At 42.7% G+C, this 20,349-nt stretch overlaps 1 protein-coding gene across 1 annotated transcript; it reads left to right on the top strand.

Annotated features, from left to right (window-relative positions):
• Positions 1 to 4,307: 4,307 nt before the first annotated feature.
• LOC121550494 (pyruvate dehydrogenase (acetyl-transferring) kinase isozyme 2, mitochondrial) lies at positions 4,308 to 13,306 on the top strand. Its single transcript, XM_041862767.2, has 11 exons — positions 4,308 to 4,555; positions 5,194 to 5,335; positions 7,549 to 7,620; positions 7,892 to 8,076; positions 8,921 to 9,010; positions 9,251 to 9,328; positions 9,506 to 9,582; positions 10,058 to 10,156; positions 11,121 to 11,231; positions 11,440 to 11,553; positions 11,677 to 13,306. The coding sequence occupies exons 1-11, from the start codon at positions 4,438 to 4,440 to the stop codon at positions 11,818 to 11,820; spliced, it is 1,230 nt and encodes a 409-aa protein (XP_041718701.2). The 5' UTR covers positions 4,308 to 4,437; the 3' UTR covers positions 11,821 to 13,306.
• Positions 13,307 to 20,349: the final 7,043 nt, after the last annotated feature.

The raw sequence follows: 20,349 nt of genomic DNA, 5'->3' as shown, positions 1-20,349 counted from the left end.
AACAACACAGAGTTACATATGGGATAAAACAAAACATAAAGTCAAAAAAATACAACAGAAAATATATATACAGTGTGTGCAAATGTAGCAAGTTATGGAGGTAAGGCAATACATAGGCTATAGTGCAAAATAATTACAATTAGTATTAACACTGGAATGCTAGATGTGCAAGAGATTATGTGCAAATAGAGATACTGGGGTGCAAAAGAGCAAAATAAATAACAATATAGGGATGAGGTAGTTGGATGGGCTAATTACAGATGGGCTGTGTACAGGTGCAGTGATCGGTAAGGTGCTCTGACAGCTGATGCTTAAAGTTAGTGAGGGAGATAAGAGTCTCCAGCTTCAGAGATTTTTGCAATTCGTTCCAGTCATTGGCAGCAGAGAACTGGAAGGAATGGCGGCCAAAGGAGGTGTTGGCTTTGGGGATGACCAGTGAGATATACCTGTTGGAGCGCAGACTACGGGTGGGTGCTGCTATGGTGACCAATGAGCTAAGATAAGGCGGGGATTTGCCTAGCAGTGATTTATAGATGGCCTGGAGCCAGTGGGTTTGACGACGAACATGTATTGAGGACCAGCCAACAAGAGCGTACAGGTCACAGTGGTGGGTAGTGTATGGGGCTTTGGAGACAAAACGGATGGCACTGTGATAGACTACATCCAATTTGCTGAGTAGAGTGTTGGAGGCTATTTTGTAAATGACATCGCCGAAGTCAAGGATCGGTAGGATAGTCAGTTTTACGAGGGCATATTTGGCAGCATGAGTGAAGGAGGCTTTGTTGTGAAATAGGAAGCCGATTCTAGATTTAACTTTGGATTGGAGATTCTTAATGTGAGTCTGGAAGGAGAGTTTACAGTCTAACCAGACACCTAGGTATACTATGACCTGCACAGGGTGCACTGACCCCACCAATACCAGGATGGAATCCAACTGATTGTTATATAATCCTGAGCATGGCCCCTCATGTCTACTGGTCAGATTAACTGGATCACTGTCCTGTGTTTATATTCACTACCACAACAACTAATCATTCTAAATTACACATCCCTTTAACCCAGACTCTCCTTGTCTCTCGGTCTCGTCACGTCCCTTCACAAGCTAGCCAATGAGTAAACATAGCTATGTAGCTTCATCAAAAGACAAGTGCTGGTCAACTGGATTAACTGTGTCCTGATGTCTACATGCCGTATTAGGATTAATCATCACCATCTCCTTGGACGATCATGCCCACACCCTGTCTGATAAGAGGGTAGAATCCCCAGACTCACTGTCTTTCTCTATCTCTCTATCTCTTACTTGCACTAACTCTCTCTCTCTCTCTCGCTCACTCACACACTGTAGTGGAATTTGGCTGGTGATAATTAATGATAATGTATTACATTTCTATAGCGCTTTTCATAGAATCTCAAAGCGCATCAAGAGCAAAAAAACAAACAAGCAATAATTCATGACAGGTCAACCAATAGAGGCCAAACCTTTGAAAGCCGCATCCTCCGAAGATTGAGAGGGTCAGTTCATGGCTTGAGCGGAGGGCGCTAGACAGAGGATGGTAGATGATGGTGATCAAGTCTGCTTGTAGAGGGCAAGTCTGGGAACCATCCTGTCTTATAGCTACTAGACTTCTCCTCTTCCACTCTGTGAAGCACCCACTTGGGTGATGCCTCAGCAGCTCTGGGCGCCAGAAAGCTCGCCACACAAAGTTCTGAATAGTAGCCAGTAGTCCTCATTATGAGCCCTCTGCCTCTGGTATAAGCAGCCCACTCTAACCAATAGAATACTGTCCCTCACTGCTGCTGTTGTCATTGATCATAGACCCAAGCCTGTTCTCTCTCTCTCTCTATCTCACTCTCCCTATCTATTCTCTCTATCTACAGTGCATTCGGAAAGTATTCAGACCCCGTGACTTTTTCCACATTTTGTTACGTTAAAGCCTTATTCTAAAATGGATTCAATCATTTTTCCCCCTCATCAATCTACACACAACACCCCATAATGACAAAGCAAAAACAGGTTTTTATATTTTTTGGCTAATTAATTAAATATAGAGAACTGAAATATCACATTTACATAAGTATTCAGACCCTTTACTCAGTACTTTGTTGAAGCATCTTTGGCTGCGATTACAGCCTCGAGTCTTCTTGGGTATAACGCTACAAGCTTGAAACACCTGTATTTGGGGAGTATCTCCAATTTCTTCTCTGCAGATCCTCTCAAGCTCTGTCAGGTTGGATGGGGAGCGTCGCTGTACAGCTATTTTGAGGTCTCTCCAGAGATGTTCGATCGGGTTCAGGTCCGGGCTCTGGCTGGGCCACTCAAGGACATTCAGAGACTTGTCCTGAAGCCACTCCTGCATTGTCTTGGCTGTGTGCTTAGGGTCGTTGTCCTGTTGGAAAGTGAACCTTCGCTCCAGTCTGAGGTCCTGAGCGCTCTGGAGCCGGTTTTCATCAAGGATCTCTCTGTACTTTACTCTGTTCATCTTTCCCTCAATCCTGATTAGTCTCCCAGTCCCTGCCGCTGAAAACATCCCCACAGCATGATGCTGCCACCAACGTGCTTCACCGTAGGGATGGTGCCAGGTTTCCTCCAGATGTGACGCTTGGCATTCAGGCCAAAGAGTTCAATCTTGGTTTCATCAGACCAGAGAATCTTGTTTCTCATGGCCTGAGAGTCTTTAGGTGACTTTTGGCAAACTCCAAGCGGGCTGTCATGTCTGTCTGGCCACTCTACCATAAATGCCTGAATGGTGGAGTACTGCAGAGATGGTTGTCCTTCTGGAAGGTTCTCCCATCTCCACAGAGGAACTCTGGAGCTCTGTCAGAGTGACCATCGGGTTCTTGGTCAACTCCCTGACCAAGGCTCTTCTCCCCGACGCTCTTAACCACTAAGCTACCTGCCGCCCCCATGACATGCACTGTCAACTGTGGGACCTTATATAGACAGGTGTGTGCCTTGTCCAATCAATTGACTTTACCACAGGTGGACTCCAATCAAGTTTTAGAAACATCTCAAGGATGATCAATGGAAACAGGATGCACCGGAGCTCAATTTCGAGTCTCATAGCAAAGGGTCTGAGTACTTATGTAAATAAGGTATTTCTGGTTTGTATTTTTAATAAATGTGCAAAGAATTCTAAAAACCTGTTTTTGCTTTGTCATTATGGGGTATTGTGTGTAGATTGATTAAGATATAAAAAATAAATAATGTAGTATAAGGTTGAAAAAGTCAAGGGGTCTTAATACTTTCAGAATGCACTGTATGTTCTGTACTGTACCTCACCTTGTTGATGGAAACACATGCTCTGTCATTTCTATATTGTGTTCTTAACCTTGTTATGGAAACACAGTGCCATGCCCGCTCCATAAACTCTCACCTTGTTGAGAATGAACACCATAAAAGGATTATGGTGGCGTGTTTACTACTATAAATACAACGGCACCACTTGATTTTACAGTTTTAGATGATATTTGCCTGGTATTGTCTAAGGGAATATATGTTATATTTCTAGATGGTAACAAGCAGAAAAAGAAAAGGAAAAAATAATCGTTATGTACTTAATTTCTTTTGCAAATCACTCAATTTCCTTAGGATTTTTTTACATAGCCTAGTTCAGCAAACATGTAAGCTTCATGGTCTTGACATTTTTTTACCCCTCCCTGACTGGAATGGAGGTGTGAATGGAGGGTGTGTGAAGTTCAGTGCTCCTTGACCAAGTATTGATACCATTACTGTAAACATGTAAAGTATTTTTGTCTGTAATGTCTATTTCAGTGTGTCGGACCCCATGAAAACTAGTTGTTGCTAATAGGGATCCAAATCAAATCCAAATCAAACAAGTTACCCTGTTTTGATGGGTTGATGCCATGGTGACCATGCTTCCAAATAAAATTAACACAGGAATGTGAAAATATTGAAATAAGCTATCAATTATAATGCAATGACCTGTGCTCTGCATTCACAGTAACATTCAAATTGAGCCCTTGTTTTCTGGACAGCAGTAGGCTACCATCCCTGAACGTCACCTTTTTGAGGTTGTCATCAGCATAACAGAGATTATTTCCAGACAGGCGACAGACGTAGGCTACCAGTGGATTAATTGTCTGTGAACAGAGGTTATGTAAATTAGAAGTGGCAGACAATCTGTCAACACCATCATCATGTCCCTGTTGGGTTGTTGACAGGGCGTTGTGGGGTGGGTTTTTCAAGCACGGCGCACCCACCGCCCACTCTCATTGGCCAGTCCTGCGCATAACGCAATGCTATTGGCTGGAGAAGTCTACTTCATGACAACTCCGACTATCGCAATCTTCAGAAAATCAACATTGGTACCTAAACACTCGAGACAGACCTAAACTGACAGGAGCTACACATCTTGTATTGTGAACGGACATTTCTATTTTTCTTTAATATCGGAGGACTTTTATTTGCCTTGCACAATGAAGTTTGTCAGATTCCTCATGAAGAACGCTGCTTTGGCCAACGTGCCAAATCATATTGACCATTTCTCCAAATTCTCACCATCACCTTTGTCTATGAAGCAATTCTTGGATTTCGGTGAGTAGAATACAAACTCAACAGCATCATTTTGAATACCAATGTTATAATGTTGCTCTGCAAAGATTTCGAGCGACACAATGTTTCAATATTAATTTCAGTATCGTGCACACTGATAAAGAGGGACGTCATTGTATATTTTGCTGGCTTGCAGAATAACACTTGGTAGCAAATGTAAAGAAAATGGTCATTAAACCATAAACGACATAGGGGTGTAATCTAAATCTAAGGTACAACACTGAAAATGGTAATTAGATATCATTTTTCAATATGTTTACACTGACTTGTCTCATGTGCAAACAATACTACCTACGGATGAAGGCTGGTTCAAGTTTGACCACAAGCAGCAGACACATGTTTACTGAACATGTTTACATAAGGAGCGTGGTTGTTCCATCTAGCCAATCATAATGTTTAAATGTAGGCTACAACGTTACCATTGTTTTCAGTAACAATATGAGATACTGAAGGAATAGGCAGAAGCCTGTCTGCATAGGCCATAGTTTGGCATGCACCGATGATGATGAGGATAAATAATAATTATAATAATTATAGCTATTATTATTACACAATTGCTTTGATATATCCTCAAACACTTTTGCTCTAGCCTATCTAACTTTGACACCCACCATCTCCAGGTTCAACAAATGCCTGCGAGAAGACATCCTTCGCCTTCCTCAGACAAGAACTCCCTGTCCGGTTGTCCAACATCATGAAAGAGCTCAACCTCTTGCCGAACCGGTTGTTGACCACACCATCCGTGCAGCTCGTGCAACGCTGGTAAGAGCCAGCTAGAGCAATCAGGAACCTATCCGGAAATGTTTCACAAAACTCGCTTTGTGTGAGAAAACGTAAACCTTTAACGCGACAGTAGCCTATAATGTCGCCCTATAATGTACTATAATCAGGATATATCGTGCCACAGTGTCAGCACAAAAGTGTTTATTGTTTTCAGCATAGTGTACATACCTGCGGTTTGACTGAGCAACATTGTTATGGCCATTTGGCCAATGCACAGGACAGGCCAGCATAGCTCTAGTGTCGCAGCTGTGCGCCACTCACTCGCGCTGTGATCTTTGTCCCAGTTCCCTCCCCTCCCCTCGTTGTTTTCGACGAACGGCTGTCTTGCCATGAACAGTTGAAACGGGGGTAAACTGTACAATTGCACTTGTGTAATAGCCAATGAAAGTATATTGCACTTTTGGTTTTGATTAAGGAATTCACAAAATACCTTTACAGAAAACAATTAACGGCAGAAATCTGATGTTTTAGAATGTGCATTGGAATGCCTTAACTCAATTTGATCATGTTATTTTATTGCACTTCTTTGTTATAACATGATTTGACTCTGTATGGTATTCTTTGGTGTATTTTCTTGGTATGACTGAATTTTATGATCAGAAGTGTCAACTGATCAACACAACGAGCACATCGAGCGCGTGCGCAGCTCTGTAGCATGTTGATGATATGGGCTCAATTATTAAACGTATATCTCCAGTTTGCGCGCCCCCGCTATAAACGGGAAGATGTTTTTCTTGCCATCGCTGCGGGAGAACATAGCGTTCCAAAAGTATCTGTGTACTGCTGTGTAATTGTAACGTTCTGCCTCTGCTGGAGCCGGATGACTTTAAATTAACTTTGCTTGGAATAGGGAATATCACACTGAAACCTGAGAAATACTTTCTAACAAAGAAAAACATTAAAAACAAACTTCCCAGATTCCTGAGGTGAACAATTTGATTTAGTGTCCATAGTTAGATCACCATTACAATGCACATGTACACATAGCTGTAAATACACATCTAGTCAATGGGATTGATCATCTAATAATCTAACAGCTCTAGTAAACAGGTATTATAATTGATTATGTCAACTTGAACTGCCATCATCAAGATGATAACTGGCATATGATAGATAGTAGGTTCCCATTATATAAAGAAGACAGTGCACTGCCCTGATATGTAATCTTGTTTTCCCTGTAGGGGGGTAAAGGGAGTGGCTGGAGCTGGGGGTGGAATGTTCTTGGCATACTGCCCTCTGATTGGTGGAGGAGAGGGGCTGGGACTGCTGGGTTCCCATCTCTTGTTGTGTGGAGGTTGGATAGGGGTAGCTAGAATGGGAAGGGTGATTTAATTTTTTACCTGGACACACAAACAGGAGTGAGCCACACCCAAAGTGAGAATAACATGTAATGAATCTGATGTTCAAAATGGATGGTTGACAACAAGCCTTCATAGGAATCGATAGAAATTGAATATAGATTAAACAAAGCACTACATTGTTATGTTCTCTTATTCATGGATGCCTGTAGCAGTTACACATCGAGTAAAATGTAAACATACATCTTAAGGTTACCCTAGGTTCCATTTGCTAATAGACTGATTTAAACCAAATAAGGCTCATGTGCTTTCTTGCAGATTACTATTGGCTTGTTATTGTTGAATGATAATGAGTTTCGCCATCTTATTGATTAGCATGCAGCTCCTGTCCTAATGTGGACTGGCAGGCTGGAAGGAAAGCCTTGTGCAGAGCTTTGCAGAAATGAAGGCTCACGTCAAATTGGTTTAGTTGAACAGAAGAGGCTCACAGTGCTGTCCTAAGCAGCGAATGAGAATGTCAGTGGAGTAGATATACTGCTACTGTGTGTATAGGAATCACATGGACATATTGAGACACACACACAATGTGCCCAGCAATGCGAGATGGATGAGGGGTGTCCTGGTATCAGAGCAATGCAGGGACAGGGATGCAGGAATGGCACCTAGCTGGTCCAAAAGCCAACTGGAAAATGACCAGTGCAAAAGTACCTTCCCTATCTACTAACAGTCTCCATTGACAGAGCCTGAGACCCAATAGCCTTTTGCTTTACTATTGAGAATCAATGTTATTTTTTTTTATCTCAGTATGTAAACAAATGTTAACAAGATGCCTGTTTGATTGTAACGTGGCAATAGTAAGGTCACTAAATGAACTCTTCCTTCCCTCTCTTCTAGGTACATCCAAAGCCTTATGGAGATCTTGGACTTCCTTGACAAGAGCCCAGAGGACCACAGTGTCTTGCAATCGTAAGTTTGCACCAGCTTCGGCTAACTCCTCCAAATTGTGGTCCTGTGTGGCTCAGTTGGTGGAGCATGGTGTTTGGAATGCCAAGGGTTGTGGGTTTGATTCCCGCTGGGGCTACCGTACGTGAAACGTATGCACGACTGTAAGTCGCTTTGGATAAAAGCGTCTTCTAAATGGCATATATTAATCATCCAATACTAACTCTGAAAAACTAGCAGGCTATTGACATGTTTGTGGGGAGATTGACAGCCCCCTTTCTCTCATTCTCTCCAGGTTTGTTGAGTCCCTGGAGACCATTAGGAACAGGCACAATGATGTGGTACCCACTATGGCGCAGGGCGTCATCGAGTACAAAGACAACTTCGGCCAGGACCCGGTCACTAGCCAGAACATCCAGTACTTCCTGGACCGATTCTACATGAGCCGTATCTCCATCCGCATGCTCATCAACCAGCACAGTAAGTCCCGCCTCTGAGGTCACAGGCATTCCTCATTGATCAGTTCAAAATAAGCTTGTCAGTTAAAGCTATCTGTTTATTTTCAAACATAGTTTAGGGGAAGTGCTTTTGGGACTTGCCAACCTCTCACCAATTCCAGAGGAGCAATTCTTAGAAAATAGCTGTTCCTGATGGTTGACAGGGATTCACCTAAATCAGTTTGGCCTTGACCAATCCAATTCAATTCCCCTTAACTGAACCTGCAACTCAAGCAGAATGCAATGCAACAATTTGGCCCTGGCATTGAGCAAGCCGTTTGAAGCTGAGAGTAATGCTTACACTGTTAGTCTTGACACACATCCAAGTACTGTTCTAATTGTGCTGGCAACCAGTTATACAAGAGTTGGCATGGAAAGACTGACAGAGGTACTTGCACATGCTGAGGTAGACTTTTTTGACAGTCTCAGCCCGGAGGCCTGACTATAGGACAGGAAAATAGGGTTGTTAAGAGAATAAAGATCTCACTTTACTTGTTTTGCATCTAGAATGTTCCGACTATAGTAGGATAAGTAGTGTCCATGCTGTGCTATGGGTACAGTATTTTGTGTTGTCAGCTCTTGTGAAACCAATAAAAAACAGGTTCAAACTGCTCTTAGGGTTTGGACTACTTTTTTTCCCCCCACCCACCTCAGCACTATTTGTCCAAGGCCATTCAAACAGAACTGGGCCTTGCCGGCCCTCTCCTGCCCAGTCTTGGCTTTTTCAATCATTCACCAAAACATTTTGGACTTGGTCCACCACACGTAACATTCTAACTCTCCCCCATTTTCCTCTCCTCCTCCCCTTGTCCCCTTTTTCTCTGCAGCTCTTGTTTTCAACGGGAACACCAACCCAGCCCACCCCAACACCATCGGGTGCATTGACTCCCTGTGTGATGTCACTGAAGTGATTCGAGGTAAGATAACCAGTCTTTGGGGCTTACTCATTCAATTGGTCTGAGGTGAAAATGAGGTGGTAGGGGGATAGAAATACCCAGTTTGATGTGCTTATTCTGTTTATTTGAAGCTGATAACTCACAAAGAGGGGCTCTACCTCCGCTATCATCAAATCAAATCAAATCATGTTTGTTTGCAGAGTGAGAGCTGGAAACAGCTAATTACATTTATTTCTTTCCTTCTTGTCTCTTTCTCTACAGATGCGTTTGAGAGTGCCAAGATGCTCTGTGAGCAGTACTACCTCGGGGCCCCTGAGCTGGAGCTAAGGGAGATGAACGGTAAGCAGAGCAGGCCTCTGCACACACCCTCACCCTTAATGTGAATTTGAAAAAAAAAACTAACACATTATCTTAAAAGCTAAATAGCATCACATGCAGTACATTAGTAGCTATTAATAGGGAACTAAACGGATGCAATTATGTGGACTTCATAGTCTGTTATCATTTCCTTTTCAGCCAACAATGTCAGAGAGCCAATCCAGATCTCTTATATCCCCTCCCATCTCTACCACATGCTGTTTGAGCTCTTCAAGGTGAGTCCATATAATGATATCTTAAAACTCAAAGTGTATGACTCTCCTGAGTGGCGCAGTGGTCTAAGGCACTGCATCGCAGTGCTAACTGTGCCACTAGAGATCCTGGTTCGAATCCAGGCTCTGTCGCAGCCGGCCGCGACTGGGAGACTCATGGGCGGCGCACAAGTCGTCCAGGGTAGGGGAGGGAATGGCCGGCAGGGATGTAGCTCAGTTGATAGAGCATGGCGTTTCAACGCCAGGGGTGTGGGTTCGTTTCCCACGGGGGGCCAGTAAAAAAAATATATATATATGTATTCACTAACTGTAAGTTGCTCTGGATAAGAGCGTCTGCTAAATGACTAAAAATGTAAAAAAATATGATAGGGAGGACATTGGCTGCATGACTTAGTACAGTAATATCAAAGTATGATGGTGTGTGGTCAGATTTGATGTGTTGCCAAATACCTGAACGTTCTCTTTTGATGTCACCCAGAATGCCATGAGAGCTACAATTGAGACCCATGAAGTCAGCCACAACCTCCCACCCATCAGAGTCATGGTGGCCCTTGGTGGAGAGGACCTGTCAATCAAGGTGAGTGACAGGGCAGACTACCAATCACAGTGCTCATATAGCCTTGCAGGAATTAGAATTGCGATAATGAGAGAATTGGGGCAAAGTGTAGAACTGTTGGAAACTTGGTGAACCAATATCTAAAACTGAACGTTTCTAATACAGTTAAACTCCTTGAAACAACAAACCCAAAATAGAACCAACACATGTAACCTCTAACCTTAAACACAATCCTGTTATTCATTGAAACTCCCTCATTGCATAACCACTACAAATCCTTAGCTGAAACAACCCAACGGTTTGTAAGAGAAAGATGATTCTGGCTGTAATGTTGTGCCATATCCTGTGCCATATCCTACCTCTATTGTGCCCTCTGCCTAGTTCACCCCCTAGTACAGCCTTGATTGAGTTATCCAAGGCTTCATTCTTATCAGTGATTAATAGAGCCACTGAGCCATGCTCTCATTAACAGGATTGGACAAAGTACAGGTATCTAAAGCCATATTTAGTAAGGGATTAACTAAAGCTGCTTTTTGATATCGTTAACCTTTCCCCCAATTAGAATCTTAGTAGTGGTGAATGTGAAACTATGGCTGTCTCAATGAATTGAGCTAAATCCCCTCATAATCCACCTCCACCACCAGGTCCATCTCCTCACCTCTGCACTAGATGCCTTGATTATCCCTAATGACCTCAGCATTTTCTTCTCTCTGGCCCAATGTTCTAATCCCAGGTTTATATCATAGGAATTTTTTAATGTGTTCTTGCACAATATGTAGAGTGTTAATCAGTGATAGCCCTACTTAAATAGACCCAGATTGAAAAATACAACATTTGAGATAAACGGGTTTGAGCTGAAGTTTAATCTCTCTCTCTCTCTCTCTCTCTCTCTCTCTCTCTCTCTCTCTCTCTCTCTCTCTCTCTCTCTCTCGCTATCTCTCTCGCTCTCTCTCTCTCTCTCTCTCTCTCTCTCTCTCTCTTTTAGGTGATGGATAGGGGTGGTGGTGTCCCCTTAAGAAAGATCGAGACGCTCTTCAGCTACATGTACTCCACAGCTCCCAGACCGGACTTCGGCGACAATCACCGGGCCCCACTGGTGAGTGATACACACACATCTACTTATATAACCTCACAGAACCTGAAACCGCACAGAAGCCATACTTACAACTAGATAACCTTGTTTTCTTTAGCAGTATTTCTGTACCTTGAGGCCAAATATCCTATTTTTAACAGTGCTAATAGTTCCAACTAGGTCAATGTATTTTCATTAGCCATAACATTTCCCCTATTGTGTGTCCCTCCAGGCTGGTTTTGGCTATGGGCTTCCCATTTCGCGCCTCTACGCGCGTTACTTCCAGGGAGACCTGCAGTTATACTCAATGGAGGGTCATGGTACCGACGCTGTCATTCACATGAAGGTAAGAGGCAACTATCTAGTACCTCCTTATACACATCAGATACTAATAACCTGTCAAGTTGTCACATCCCTAGACATGCTAATCGCTAACTCTATCTTCTATCCCCCCTACTCTCTCCCTCAGGCATTGTCCACAGATTCAGTGGAGAGGCTTCCTGTGTTCAACAAGACAGCTCTGAAACACTACAAAGTCAACCTGGAGGCAGATGACTGGTGTGTTCCCAGTAAGGAACCACTAGACCTGGCTATATACAGAGTCGCCAAGTGAACTTTGACCTTTCAATTACCTTAAGCCCTAAGGAGAGAGAAAAAGGGCCAAATCTAAATGGGACCTAATGCTGACGTGGTGGTGGGGGAAAGACGTCGCAACCAATCCTGGAGGAAGTCAAGAAGGGAAGAAGCCTCTGATTGCACAGCTTTAAAGCCCCTAGTGGTTTCCTGTTTCAGGAAATGGGAAACCCACTCACTTCCTGTCCCCACTAAAGTTGTGTTCCTAGAAGGGGGGTTCAGGGAGAGAGGACTGAACCAGTGCCTTAGAAAGGCCATCTTCCAAATTGCAAGTGATTGTAGATCTAAAACTACCCTGCTCCCCAAATTGCTATACAGTATTATGAGTGGTTTGATCAGTATGTTCCATCCCACACCAAGACCCTTAGCAGGAGCCTCCTGCCCCACTTAGAACAGTTGGATTTGGGGTTGACAGTAAAGGAGGGGAGCCTAAAGGTGAAGGAGGGGAGGTGTGAAAAATAGATCCTGGCAAAGATAGATGGTCAGAGAAGGAGAAAAATGAAGGCGCAAATGGGAGATCTTGTCATTCCAGTAGAACATGGGATCGACAATTTCAGAGTTCTGAAGGTTTAGATGAAGTACGTAGTCATGATGGTATTCACTGTGAAGAATAGCCACTTCATTTGAGGATCGTTTCAGTGGAGGTCGTATCATTTCAAATCCTTATCAGAGTATGGAGGACACACAAAGGGGGTATTACTTAGCAGTTATCAGTGTTGTAAAGCATGGTGACAGCCAGCGTCTGGTTAGCCTTGTTGGCAACTCCCTTTGTTAGTCAGAGCAGCTATGTCCGGTTATAACCTGTTATGAAGGTTGAAGTTGTAGCATCATAAGTATTCGACTGTATCACATAGTATGTCAAACGTGTATGCCAAGTGGCCCACATTTCAAACATTAAACGTTCTAATGTCCTTCTAATGTCCCTGATAAGTGCCTATGCATGCAGACAACAGATTGTTCACAAATATTAGCCAATTAGTCATTGTTTGTCTGGTATAAAAATCCTTTATTGTATATGGACCTACTTTTGTGTGGATTGGTCAGTGAGGAAAATGTATACGCAACATTGTTTTCTTTCCATTAGCTTCAACAAAATGTCCGAAACGTGAGCAAGTACAGACAGCCGAATGTATAGTTTGTAATTGTGTGGGATGGAATTCCTTGCATGTGTGAATAGCTTGATGTAGCATGTAGAATAAAATGTGGAGATGCATTTCCTAAGATGGACGACTGCATAATAGAAGTTTGTTAGTGACAGTTTGTCCAGCTTTGCAATAGTATGAACACTATTGGTCCAGGTGTGCGCATACCTAGTTATAGTTCACCCAGTCAACTGAGTATCTTCTAATCAAGCCAGAAGGCTAGTTTGGTTTGTATTATACTTGAATTGAACAAAATGTACATTTCGAATGTCTTATTTTTATGAAGGAAGTGATTATGTAAAATACATCATGTCAAATAATGAAGTTATTTGTCTTTGTTGTCTTGATTAAAAAACGAACACATGAATGAACAACTGTGGCAGTAGTTTGATACTGTAAGGTCAAAGGTCAGTCATAACTATTCGCTGCTCTGGCACCCCAATGGTGGAACAAGCTCCCCTACGACGCCAGGACAGCGGAGTCACTGACCACCTTCCGGAGACACTTGAAACCCTACCTCTTTAAGGAATACCTGGAATAGTATAAAAGTAATCCTTATACCCCCCCCCTTCCCCCAGCCCCCCATAAAAAAAGTATATATATATACAGTGGGGAAAAAAAGTATTTAGTCAGCCACCAATTGTGCAAGTTCTCCCACTTAAAAAGATGAGAGAGACCTGTAATTTTCATCATAGGTACACGTTAACTATGACAGACAAAATGAGAAAATTTTTCCAGAAAATCACATTGTAGGATTTTTAATGAATTTATTTGCAAATTATGGTGGAAAATAAGTATTTGGTCAATAAAAAAAGTTTCTCAATACTTTGTTATATACCCTTTGTTGGCAATGACACAGGTCAAACGTTTTCTGTAAGTCTTCACAAGGTTTTTCACACACTGTTGCTGGTATTTTGGCCCATTCCTCCATGCAGATCTCCTCTAGAGCAGTGATGTTTTGGGGCTGTCGCTGGGCAACACAGACTTTCAACTCCCTCCAAAGATTTTCTATGGGGTTGAGATCTGGAGACTGGCTAGGCCACTCCAGGACCTTGAAATGCTTCTTACGAAGCCACTCCTTCGTTGCCCGGCGGTGTGTTTGGGATCATTGTCATGCTGAAAGACCCAGCCACGTTTCATCTTCAATGCCCTTGCTGATGGAAGGAGGTTTTCACTCAAATTCTCACGTTACATGGCCCCATTCATTCTTTCCTTTACACGGATCAGTCGTCCTGGTCCCTTTGCAGAAAAACAGCCCCAAAGCATGATGTTTTCACCCCCATGCTTCACAGTAGGTATGGTGTTCTTTGGATGCAACTCAGCATTCTTTGTCCTCCAAACACGATAGTTGAGTTTTTACCAAAAAGTTCTATTTTGGTTTCATCTGACCATATGACATTTTCCCAATCCTCTTCTGGATGCACTCTAGCAAACTTCAGACGGGCCTGGACATGTACTGGCTTAAGCAGGGGGACACGTCTAGCACTGCAGGATTTGAGTCCCTGGCGCGTAGTGTGTTACTGATGATAGGCTTTGTTACTTTGGTCCCAGCTCTATGCAGGTCATTCACTAGGTCCCCCCGTGTGGTTCTGGGATTTCTGCTCACCGTTCTTGTGATCTTTTTGACCCCACGGGGTGAGATCTTGCATGGAGCTCCCAGATCGAGGGAGATTATCAGTGGTCTTGTATGTCTTCCATTTCCTAATAATTTCTCCCACAGTTGATTTCTTCAAACCAAGCTGCTTACCTATTGCAGATGCAGTCTTCCCAGCCTGGTGCAGGTCTACAATTTTGTTTCTGGTGTCCTTTGACAGCTCTTTGGTCTTGGCCATAGTGGAGTTTGGAGTGTGACTGTTTGAGGTTGTGGACAGGTGTCTTTTATACTGATAACAAGTTCAAACAGGTGCCATTAATACAGGTAATGAGTGGAGGACAGAGGAGCCTCTTAAAGAAGAAGTTACAGGTCTGTGAGAGCCAGAAATCTTGCTTGTTTGTAGGTGACCAAATACTTATTTTCCACCATAATTTGCAAATAAATTCATTAAAAATCCTACAATGTGATTTTCTGTAAAAATAAATCTCAATTTGTCTGTCATAGTTGACGTGTACCTATGATGAAAATTACAGGCCTCTCTCATCTTTTTAAGTGGGAGAACTTGCACAATTGGTGGCTGACTAAATACTTTTTTTCCCCACTGTATATATATAAATAAAAATACAAAGTGGTTGTCCCACTGGCTATCATAAGTTGAATGCACCAATTTGTAAGTCGCTCTGGATAAGAGTGTCTGCTAAATGACGTAAATGTAAATGTAAATAATTGCTAAATAAGCAGCCTTCTGGACAGCGTAAGCATTTATGACTGAGTTAAGGTCAACGCTGCAACTTGCTGTGCTGATCCAGAGTCAGTCTCAGCATTTCAGCTCTACAGTCTGCTCTTCCTAGAACAGTTAAACATATACATACTATCAGAGAACATAGGGGCGGGATGGAGAGAGCCTGCTGCAGGAAGCAATCAATCTCGACCCGTCAGGCGGCGCCCTTGTAACCAATCAGAGAGGAGAGCACGGCCCAGCTTTATGTAACTGTCTCTTCAAGTGAGAAAAACAAGTGTAGGAGCCAGGAGCCAGCCATGCATTGAGATATAGACCTGAGTTATGTCAAGTACTGTTTCTCTGATGCGGCCACTGCCTTCAAAGGCACCTCATGAGTGTTGAATTAGGGTCTTTGTAGGACTCACTACAAATCTACAGAATTTGAATTTTGTGCCTTCAGTTGTTGCTAATACACTGTACAGTTATATGTACAGTATGTACAGTACAAAATGAAATCGCCATTCCATATTTTTTTTTATGTTTCCCGTTGCTTTTTTTTATTTCAACAACAGGTAACTTGGGATGGTTTCATAATGTGTTTCTTCTGCAGATGTGTATTCCATCACTGTCAAACTGATTTTCCCTTCTTGGAAAGGGTATATTCCTGGAAAGTGTGTTTGGGAGTGCCTGCGTCTGTGTCTGTGTGTGAGTGTGAGTGCGAGTCTGCGCACTGAGTCAAACTGCTGCGCTCCTCTCATTTTAGAACATTTTGTACAGCAGCTGTTTGTGGATGTGGTTGGTTAGGCCTATATGTTATATGAAGCGGTGAACATAATGTCTGCGCCAGCCATGACGCCCGATCAGAGAAGTGATGATTAACCTCTGCAGTCTTAGAAAAAAAAGGTACTATCTAGAACCTAAAAGGGTTCTTTGGCTGTCCCCATAGGAGAACCCTTGTTGGTTCCAGTTTAGACCCCTTTTGGTTCCAAGTAAAAACCATTTTGGGTTCCATGTAGAACCCTTTCCACAGAGGGTTCTACATGGGGACAGCCAAAGAACCCTTTTGGAACCCTTTTCTCTAAGTGTGGGGAACTATCTTCTCCCACAGATGGTCATCAGAGTAAGATTGATGAGTAGACATTAAATTCTGATTACATTCACTTTTTTATGCTTTTACAGCACAATAGTTCTACATTTTCTAATGACAATGATAAAAGAAATCCAAACAAAAAATATGGGTCAATACAACTTAGTGTAAAAAAAACAGTTGTACATAGAAACCTATACTCATGCATAGTATAACTAGGCTAATGTGTTCTAACATAGCTAAAAACAACAATACACAACCTAATCATCTTCCTCACTGTATTTATGACCAGTGGTGGAAAAAGTACCCAATTGTCATACTTGAGTAAAAGTAAAGATACCTTAATAGAAAATTACTCAAGTAAATGTGAAAATCACCCAGTAAAATACTACTTGAGTAAAAGTACGAAATTATTTAGTTTTAAATATACTTAAGTATCGAAAGTAAATGTAAATGCCAAAATATTCTTAAGTATCAAAAGTAAAAGTATAAATTATTTCAAATTCCCTATATTAAGCAAACCAGACGGCACCATTTTCTTGTTTTTTAAATTTACAGATAGCCAGGGGAACACTCCAACACTCAGACATATTTTACAAACAAAGCATTTGTGTTTAGTGATTCCGCCAGATCAGAGGCATTAGGGATGACCAGGGATGTTCTCTTGATAAATGTGTGAATTTGACAATTTTCATGTCCTGCTAAGCATTCAAAATGTAATGAGTACTTGTGGGTGTCAGGGAAAAATGGGTGGAGTAAAAAGTACATTATTTTCTTTAGGAATGTATTGAAGTAAAAGTAAAAGTTGTCGAAAATATAAATAGTAAAGTAAAGTACAGATACCACATAAAACTACTTAAGTAGTACTTTAAAGTATTTTTGCTTAAGTACTTTACACCACAGTTTACGACCTGCTATAGGAAAATGAATGAGGTAGCACACTAGAGAGGTGGGGTGCATAGGGGACATTCTGGAGACTTTGCCCACCATGCAGGTTGTGTGTGGGGACTTTGGCAGCATTAGGTCTTTATGACTACAAACATCCACCCGTGTCCATGTCTGGTACACTGACACACCTCAGTGAGATAAGAGCCGTGTGGGCAGACTGGAAACGAGGGAAAAATTAACAGACGGGTAGAGGTAGAGGAACTCTGACGCACAGACAGACAGGTTACATAAAGCCCTGGTGAATCTAGTGTGGGCAGACTGGTGGGGGTGAAGGTTGGATATGCGAAGCACCCGTGTCTTTGCCAATGGTTGAAAGCACCACTGTGTTAATGTTATTTCCCCTGGCTCCTGTTCATCAAGATGACAGTACTGTATGAATGGACCAAGCACCTGTCTAGAGAATGACTGAGTGGCGGGTGTCCCAAAGTAGTGAACCATATCTGGACAGTAAAGGCCCCACATTTACATAGATAATCCGTATTCCATGCAGGTTGAGTTTCATAAGGTTATTTAAATGGGTTGATAACATCTTGACTAACTTCTGATGACAAAACGCCAAAATGACATATATGACCTTTCAGCTGTATGCCATGTAAAATCTAATTGAATGCTTTATATGAATATACAAACCATACTGCAGTAGGACTCTAAAGTGAGGACATAGCCGCGGGAAGTAGAGGGTGCTGCACCAACTGATATTTTTTTTAAATATACAGTGCATTCGGAAAGTATTCAGATCCCATGACTTTTTCCACATTTTGTTTACGATACTGCCTTATTCTAAAATTGATTAAATTAAAAATTTTCCTCATCTACACATAATACCCCATAATGACAAAGCAAAAACAGGTTTTTAGAAATTTTTGCAAATGTATTAAACATATAAAACAGAAATACCTTCTTTACATAAGTATTCAGACCCTTTGCTTTGAAACTCGAAATTGAGCTCAGGTGCATCATGTTTCCATTGATCATCCTTGTGATGTTTCTACAACTTGATTGGAGTCCACCTGTGGTAAATTCAACTGATTAGACATGATTTGGAAAGGCACACACCTGTCTATATAAGGTCCCACAGTTGACAGTGTGTCAAAGCAAAAACCAAGCCATGAGGTCGAAGGAATTATCCGTAGAGCTCCGAGAAAGGATTGGGTCGAGGCACAGATCTGGGGAAGGGTACCAAAAAATGTCTGCTGCATTGAAGGTCCCCAAGAACACAGTGGTCTTCATCATTCTTAAATGGAAGAAATGTAGAACCACCAAGTCTCATCCTAGAGCTGGCCACCCGGCCAAACTGAGCCATCAGGGGAGAAGGGCCTTGGTCAGGGAGATGAACAAGAACCCTATGGTCACTCTGATTGAGCTCCAGAGTTCCTCTGTGGAGATGAGATAACCTTCCAGAAGGACAACCATCTCTGCAGCACTCCACCAATCAGGCCTTTATGGTAGATTGGCCAGACGGAACCACTCCTCAGTAAAAGGCACATGACAGACCGCTTGGAGTTTGCCAAAAGGCACCTAAAGGACTGGTGGTGGCAGCATCATGCTGTGGTGATATTTTTCAGCAGCAGGGACTGGGAGACTAGTCAGGATCGAGGGAAAGATGAACGGAGCAAAGTACAGAGAGATCCTTGATGAAAACCTGCTCCAGAGCGCTTAGGACCTCAGACTGGGGCGAAGGTTCACTTTCCAACAGGACAACGACCCTAAGCACACAGCCAAGACAACGCAGGAGTGGCTTCTGGACAAGTCTCTGAATGTCCTTGAGTGGCCCAGCCAGAGCCCGGACTTGAACCCGATCTAACATCTCTGGAGAGACCTGAAAATAGCTGTGCAGCAACACTCCCCATCCAACCTGACAGAGCTTGAGAGGATCTGCAGAGAAGAATGGGAGAAACTCCCCAAATACAGGTGTGCCAAGCTTGTAGCGTCATACCCAAGAAGACTCGAGGCTGTAATCGCTGCCAAAGGTAAATGTGATATTTCAGGTCTTTATTTTTAATAAATTAACAAGAATGTCTAAAAACCAGTTTTTGCTTTGTCATTATGGGGTATTGTGTGTAGATTAATGAGGGGGAAAAAACAATTCAATCAATTTTAGAATAAGGCTGTAACGTAACAAAATGTTGAAAATGTCAAGGGATCTGAATACTTTCCGAATGCACTGTATATAGGCCTAATAATTTTGTTTTTGTTTTTCTCCACAAAATGTGTGAACTAGACCTATATCACTCCTGTATTAGCAGAGAAAAATGCTCCTCAGCACCCATTAAGGTTAGGGTTCGTCATTAGGGTTAGTAGTGTGGTTAAAATAAGATTTGATGACTTTGTGGCTGTGCCAGCTAGTACCACTCTGAAGAACTGCCTCCAAAACAAGATTCATGACGAAAAATGCTGAATTGAATCAATAATACAAAAATATAATATACATATATGTAACAATTATAAATGTCCATTGAGGGGTGGGGGCAGGGTAAATGTGCATGAAGGGGGGGGGCCTTCCTGCAACACCTGGTGTTGTAGGTGTCCTGGAGGACAGGCAGTGAGCACTCAATGGTGCGTTTGGCTGAGCGTACCACCCTCTGTACAGTCTTGCGGTCAGCGGTGGTGGAGTTGCCGTACCTGGCCGTGATGCAGCCAGGTACGGCAACTCAGTATGCTCTCGATGGTGCTCCTGTAGAACACCGTGAGGGCCCTTGGGGACAGGCCAAACTTCTTCAGCCTCCTGAGGTTGAAGAGTTGCTGCCGTGCCTTCTTAACCATGGTGTCCGACCCGCTTGATGAGAATGAGGGCATGCCCAACCTGGTTCATCCTGAAGTCCACAATCAGCTCCTTTGTTTTGCTGACGTTGAGGTAGAGGTTGTTTACCTGACACCACACAGTCAGAATGCCTACCTCCTCTCTGTAGGCCGTCTCGTCGTTGTTGGTAATCAGGCCTACTACTGTCGTCAACGAACTTGATGATGGAGTTGCAACTGTGTGAGGCCACGCAGTCGTGGGTATACAGGGAGTACAG

The sequence above is a fragment of the Coregonus clupeaformis genome, chromosome 35 (assembly GCF_020615455.1).
Source record: "Coregonus clupeaformis isolate EN_2021a chromosome 35, ASM2061545v1, whole genome shotgun sequence".
NCBI lineage: Eukaryota > Metazoa > Chordata > Actinopteri > Salmoniformes > Salmonidae > Coregonus > Coregonus clupeaformis.
This window is presented reverse-complemented; position numbering and strand designations above follow the sequence as displayed.